At 44.5% G+C, this 7,445-nt stretch overlaps 1 protein-coding gene across 3 annotated transcripts in view; it reads left to right on the top strand.

Annotated features, from left to right (window-relative positions):
- The window catches only part of LOC131234973 (uncharacterized), a 12,939-nt gene extending 10,598 nt beyond the window's left edge, over positions 1-2,341 (top strand). For 2 of the 3 annotated variants that reach the window (XM_058232006.1, XM_058232007.1), the window contains 2 exons: positions 612-767; positions 1,906-2,341. In XM_058232006.1, coding sequence (XP_058087989.1) covers positions 612-767; positions 1,906-2,082 — 333 coding nt within the window. In that variant the 3' untranslated portion in view covers positions 2,083-2,341. The remainder of the gene's footprint in view (positions 1-611; positions 768-1,905) is intronic. The other variant, XM_058232008.1, reaches the window with a different exon arrangement.
- The last annotated feature ends 5,104 nt before the right edge of the window (positions 2,342-7,445 follow it).

The following is a 7,445-nucleotide window of genomic DNA, read 5'->3' on the forward strand; positions in this document are numbered from 1 at the left end:
TCCACTTGAAAGGAGGCTTCCTTGTTGGAAGGACTGACAGCACCTCAGTGAGCGAGCTTAATTGGCTTTTTCTTGTTAAATGGGTGCCAAATCACCAATGATCTCATTTCTCACAGAAAATGAAACGCGGTCAGTAGACATTTGGGCCAATGACCCTTTGGGTATTTAAAATTCCCAAAGGCATCCTAAACCATAATATTTTGTAAAAGACTCTAGTCACAATAAAAACCTCTAAACCTCATTGCTTTTAGAAAGGAATATTCATGTGGATGCGTGTTCTGACGAATCATATTGCCCATTCTCATTTTCTGAATGCCATATCTATTCCCACAAAAAGTGCTATGGTGATTTGCACAAGGGATCTATGAGGTGATTTGTGCACATGCCAAAATGACACAAATTGGTTAGAATATGGATGGCCAATTACACAATTGCATGCGGCTGACTGAGAGTTCCGGATTGATTTATGGACCTAACCTGATAAGTGACCTGGATATCATATCAAGTGTTTGTATCAGATATTCAGATTGGCACATCAGCGGCAAATTACCTCTTCAATCTCTTGTCATGCAAAAACTTTTCTTGCAATCATAATGGATGTCTGGATGCAGGCCAAGTTGCTTGCACGGTATAAGCCAGTGATCAATGTCACTTTATTGCTTCCCGATCTGAAACGTGCTGAGGAGATGGCGGTCAATGCTTTAGAATGCTTCAAGAGCACTCGCCACATTATCGTCTACTATGAGGATCTTGTCAGCAACCGCACGGTAAATCACCTACTGCTCAGTGGAAAAAGTCCTTTGTTATATAATCGTCAGTCTCTTCTTGCATTTCTCAATCGAGGAACTGCAACGCCCCTGGTGCTTTGGGGCATTTACATTTTCATGGTGCATGCCCCTACATGTGGGACCATGGTTCAGGGATAAAGTTAATCTGATTGACTCTGTCATAGATGGGTGGTGCCCTAAAATTCTTCCAGTTCTTTTTTTTGGGGGGGGGGGGGGGGGTGGATATGTTAGCTAAGTTGGCTTCACTGGAGATTTCAATGTTGAAGCACACCCTATGTACCACCGGGCTACGGCTTGAACCCAAGGCTCTTCTGCATTGAAGATCCTAGCTGGATAAATTTTGGCCTTTTTGCCAGTCTATCATTTTATTTTCCATGACTTATTAATTGTAGCCTCCGATTACACAGGATCTTCCAATCTGGGAGGTATTTTGGGCATCCGTTGCGTGGTGGGGGACCATCAATTCAATGAGTGAACCATGGACCCCACTTGTATAGACTGGGCACCTCAGGGAACTGCACATCCTGATACTGCAGGACTGTTAATTCATTTAAAACATTTCAAACGCAGACCCCTCCTGAAATGATTTGTTATCTGCATTGCATGTTGATGAGTGCTAAGGGACTTGTGTAGAGGTGAGGATTAAAGAAGTGATTCTCAGAAGGCAGGTCAATGTGGCATGCTTGTGTTGATCCAGGCCATTCATAAGGTGGCGCCACCATGATTGTGCACTGTTGCCGAAAAACCAGACAGTCTGCTCTTCCCGTGGATCACATGTGAGACAGATAATTAGGAGAAAGATGACCAACGGTCTTGATATTCACCGTAAACGTGCAGCCCCCTAGTGAATGGATAGTCTTGACCTTTGGGCCCAGGCATGTTGACGCTGGATCCCCACCTGATGAATGGCATGGACCACTGCACACATGTGCCAATTGTCACAAGTGCAGCAAACTGCCTGTTCGATCTCCAAGCCATAACAACCATCAGAGTGTGCCTAGAAAGTGATGAATTCCTCACTCTCTCATTGGCCACATTGTGGGCCTCTTCAATAGTTCCTCTTTCCTACCTAGTTTTACTTTTTCCTTGGATCTCATATTTGCTGGGCCACTTGCAGAAGCTGATCGATGTTCAAGATTTCCTAAGATTGCCACAAAGGAAATTGGAGAGCCGCCAAGTACAGATACACACCAAGCCCCTCTCCGAGCAGGTCGCAAACTGGAAGGATGTCTACAATGCTCTCAAGGATACGAAATACGTCAGCTTCCTCGAGAAATCAGACCGTCGCATCTAACTCAAGATTTACTTTGAATGTCTGTAAATAAGTTCCATTCATTCTTTATCACAAGGTTCTCGGTAACTTCCAGCGTCCACCATTTCAGCTGGTTGCACTGAGAAGGTTTTGACTGCGTCCCAGCCTTGTAATTCTTTTAATCTTTCATTCATTGTCTGTAGGCATCCTCCTATGTTGCAATGTATATTGTGGTGGTTAATGGGAATGTCCTTGAGGTATTCTATTTGTTTGCAAAAAAACTTTTGATTGTATTCATGAATTTTGTTCTAAGCCAAACCAACGAATCCCACGCCTTTGATTGACCCATTCACGAAGATTCTCCCATTGCTTTCTCTACTAAGAGGTTTGCTCGAATGCATCCCGTCATATTGTCATATGATACATCGGGCGTTCAGCCTTTGAATATGATTCATCGTCCCATGATCCAAACCATTTATATGACAAGCTTCATTTCATATGATGGATGGACAACAAATAAAAACTCTCAATTGGGTTATTTCAACTCTTTGAGCAGTTGGATCTGCTTTGAACATGAAAGGTCGCTGTAACTTTTATATAATTAATGGATTTAGATATTCAATCTGAGAGTTATTTTGACAACAAATAAATGGTTTGTGTTGTTGAAAAAGGCTGAAATCCAATGGCAAGAGGCCCAGACCATTGTATTGTAATACCACGGGGTATATCGAAGCAAACATCTAGGAATATGCACTAGAGAAGTCTCTTTTAATGTCCTTGGTAGGCTGTTGTCGGATGGTGATGATTGCCCAACCACTAGCTTTTGATTTTTGTTGTCAGTGGTAGGACCTACTTGATCGATGGTTGATTGGTATGGAAGTCACCAGTGTGAGCAAGGTAGGGTCTATTTACACCCAGATCCATAGCTCAAGTGGTAGACTGATGTAGAGTGGGTCGCAGAAAATTACACGGCCAAGATGGATCAGAAAAGGCCCGGTCGACGACAGAAGTAATCCAGACCATCGAACCTTAAATCGGGCGTATCTTGCAATCCGGAATGAGTTATCTGACGTAAAATATATGATTTTGGGGTAGAACGAGCTACTGAAGCCATCCAACCCAGGTTGCGCAGCCCGGAATTGCGAAAAACCCCTGGATTGACGGTCGTTTCCCTGTTTTAATTTCGTTTTTACTATAAATAGTAAGTTTTAGTTCGATTATAACTCTTCATCCGTCGGGCTTTAGGAGTTGCGCCCAACGTGAAAAGAGCTTAGAATAATTAGGAGAACGGTTTGGTGAAGCCAAATAGGACACTTACTATTTTTGGCCGAAAACCTTGCGCACTAGTAGACATCACGACCGTCTATAAATAGTAAGTTTACTATTTATAGTAAGTCGCGGATTCTAAGAGTTTGAGTTGTAGTTTGCTTCTAATTTCTTTCCCATTGCTTGGTAGCCCTATTTAAAGGGTTGTGAACTCGTTTTTATTGATGAATTAATCAATTTTGAATTTATTAGAATTTATTTCTATTTTCTGCTTTCTTTCCTCGTGGATTCGAGAAGTCTCTGTGAGGAGTCCAGAGAAGCTCCGTGGATTCGGAGTAGTTATCCTCATCACGTTCATCCCTGCGTCAATTGGTATCAAAGCGAGGATTCCCCTCGGGCCGATGGCAAACAACGAAGGTATGAATCAAAATCCTGTGGACGGTGATCCAGGGATTCGTTATCTTTCGGAAAGAATGGAAGCTTTCCACCGAAAGAGTCAGTTGACCATGCAAGGGCTGCAGGCAACTCTTGACCATCTTGCGGATGCGCTACTTCCACCCCGAGCCCTAGGTGGTGCTCCACCACCCATGGTAGCTCCACCACCCATGGTTGCTGCACGACACAACCCCGATTTTCGTAGAGCACTACCAGTGGCAAACCGTAGGGTTACACCAGATGATTCAAGTTCTAGCGACAAGGACCTTAATGAGGGTTTTGCTCGACGACCAATCCATGGAGGTGATCATCTAGATTGTGCTGAAAGAGACTATCGAGGTAAGGCCGAACTTCCTAGTTTTAACGGTTTATTACGTATAGAAGATTTTCTCGATTGGCTAGCCGAAGTAGAGAGATATTTTGATTACATGGACCTGCCAGATCATAAAAAGGTAAAATTGGTAGCATTTAAATTAAAATCTGGTGCTTCTGCATGGTGGGAGCAATTACAACTCTCACGAGTCCGCCAAAACAAGGCGCCCATCTCATCATGGCCATGGATGAAACGTCTTCTTCGATCTCGATTTCTCCCTAGTGATTATGAGCAGATATTATTCTAGCAATATCAAAATTGCAGACAAGGAAATCGAACTGTCACAGATTACACTGAAGAATTTCAACGGTGGCTACACGAAACGATCCGTCGAATCGAGTCACGAGAAGGTGGCGCGATTTATAGGTGGGTTGCGACCGACAATTCAGGACCGAGTTCAGATGTACCCAGTCGGGACTGTGGATGAAATAATTCAATTGGCGGGTAGGGTAGAAACACAACTTGCAAGAGCTCCTGCTCGTCCATATCTTTCAACTCGACCCCCCATGACGGGTCTCACGCAGGATCCAGTGCTGCTACGAGGAAAAGATCAAGTACCTTAACTTCTTACAACCGCAAACCGTGATACGGGGAGCGGCTCATCCAGACCTCAACGTGCAACACCCACAACGGCGGGTCCGAGTAGGATTCCAAATCCTTATGCTCGGCCAAGGTCGAATAATTATTACTGTTGTGGCCAACCAGGCCACTTATCAAACACTTGTCTTCAACGTCTCGCAGCACACTTGACTATAAACGAAGGGGGTACTGAAGATGAGGTCGCAGAAGAAGACCATAGCTTTGATGATTATGAACAAACCACTGAAGAAATAGCAGGTGGCGATGAAGTGACGGGCGAGGATCGTGGCGAATTTCTAGTTGTGAGGCGATTACTGTATGCCCCACGAAAGGAATTACATCCACAGCGACACAATATATTTCGTACTCGGTGCACCGTCAACGGAAAGGTCTGTGATGTGATCATAGACAGTGGTAGTAGCGAAAACATCGTCTCAAGAGTAATGGTGGACAAGTTGCGGCTACCAACGATGAAACATCCTTCCCCATACTCAATTGGCTGGATAAAAAATGTGAATGAGACCAAGGTAACTGAACAATGCACTATCTCGTTTTCAATTGGCAAAAATTATAAGGATCAAATACTTTGTGACGTGGTCGATATGAAAGCTTGTCATATGTTACTCGGTCGACGCGAGCAGTCAGACCGTGATGCGACCTATTGAGGACAAGATAATGTCTACATATTTGTTAAGGATAGTTAAAAAATAATCCTTGCCCCTTGGCACCAGAGAACCACCCTAAAGCTTCTAAAGTGAAGGAGAGTTCCCTCTTGACCATTCGGGATTTCATGGAGGAATCCAAGGAAACTGGCGAGGTATACACCGTAATGGTGAAGGACAAGGAAGAGGAACCCTCAAACATTCCTCCAAGTTTAAAATTATTGCTAAACGAATTTAAATAAGTCTGGCCTGAGGATTTACCTGATGGATTACCCCCCATGAGGGACATTCAAAATCACATAGACTTCGTCCCTAGGGTTAGCCTGCCCAACCGCCCTCATTATCGGATGAGTCCGAAAGAGTGAAATACTTCAGGGGCAAGTGGAGGAATTGATCCGTAAGGGTCTCTTGAGAGACAGCATGAGCCCATGTACCGTACCAATATTATTAATGTCAAAAAAAGATGGAAGCTGGCGCATGTGTGTCTACAGTCGGGCAATCAACAAAATTACCATAAAATATCGGTTCCCAATACCACGGTTGGACGACATGCTCAATATATTAGAAGGGGCCAAGGTGTTCTCTAAACTAGATCTAAGGAGCGGGTACCATCAGATTCGTATTCGACCCGGTGATGAGTGGAAAACGGCATTCAAGACCAAGGAAGGGTTGTATGAGTGGTCATGCCCTTCGGCCTATCGAACGCACCAAGTACTTTTATGCGTTTGATGAATCAAGTTCTAAAACCGTTCACTGGCCGATTTGTGGTAGTATATTTTGATGACATATTGATATATAGCCAGGATGAGGCGGAGCACAAGAAACATCTCAGGCAGGTGCTACAGGTCCTACAACTTAACAAGTTGTACCTCAACTTGAAGAAGTGTAGTTTTTTAACTGACAGCCTATTGTTTCTAGGATTTGTTGTAACGTCCATAGGCATTCGTGTGGACGATGAAAAGGTGCGAGCTATTAGGGAATGGCCGATCCCGACAAACATTCATGAGGTGAGGAGTTTTCACGGGTTGGCGACTTTCTATCGTCGATTTGTGCGAGATTTTAGCACCATAGTCGCGCCTATAACAGATTGCATGAAAAAAGGACCGTTCCAGTGGACCGATAAAGCTGATAAGAGTTTTCATGAGATCAAGCATCGTTTGTCTACAACACCGGTCTTGGTGCTTCCTAATTTCGACAAATTGTTTGAGGTTGAGTGTGACGCTTCATACGTCGGAATTGGAGGAGTATTATCACAGGAAGGCAGGCCAGTAGCCTTCTACCTACAGTGAGAAGCTCAGCAAGGCCCGAAAGAAGTGGTCGACTTATGAGCTTGAGTTGTCCGTAGTGGCACCGCGACATTGGCGACATTATCTCGATTCAAAGAGAGTTTGTTTTGTACAGCGACCATCAAGCATTAAAGTTTATTAATAGTCGACTAACGTGAATCGTGTGCATGCTAGATGGGTTGCGTTTTTACAGGAATTCACGTTCGTTCTGAAGCACAAGTCAGGGCAGCAGAACAAGGTGGCTGATGCACTTAGCCGTCGTGCATCACTACTAGTAACAATGAGCAACGAGGTAGTCGGCTTCGACTGTCTCAAGGAGTTGTATGCCGAGGATGAGGACTTCAAAGATTCTTGGATGAAGTGTCAAGAAGGTCACTCCGGTGACCTACATATGCGAGACGATTTTCTCTTCAAAGGGAATCGATTGTGCATCCCCCAAAGTTCTCTCAGAGCAGATTATTCGGGAGCTACATGGAGGTGGCCTCGGTGGACACTGGGCGAGACAAGACGCGAGCTCTTGTGGAAGAGCGGTAATACTGGCGCAATTAGTACGCGATGTGGGAAAAGCCGTACAACGTTGTCATGTTTGTCGAGACCTCCAAGGGGCAATCTCAGAATACGGGCCTCTACACCGCACCTATGCCTAACGGCCCTTGGGAGGATTTATCAATGGACTTCGTGCTTGGTCTCCCACGAACATAACGCGGCATGGATTCGGTGTTCGTGGTGGTATATCGTTTCTCTAAGATGGCGCACTTTATCCCATGCAAGAAGACCCTCGATGCAACACACGTGGCAAATTTA

This window comes from Magnolia sinica, chromosome 19 (assembly GCF_029962835.1).
Source record: "Magnolia sinica isolate HGM2019 chromosome 19, MsV1, whole genome shotgun sequence".
Taxonomy (NCBI): domain Eukaryota; kingdom Viridiplantae; phylum Streptophyta; class Magnoliopsida; order Magnoliales; family Magnoliaceae; genus Magnolia; species Magnolia sinica.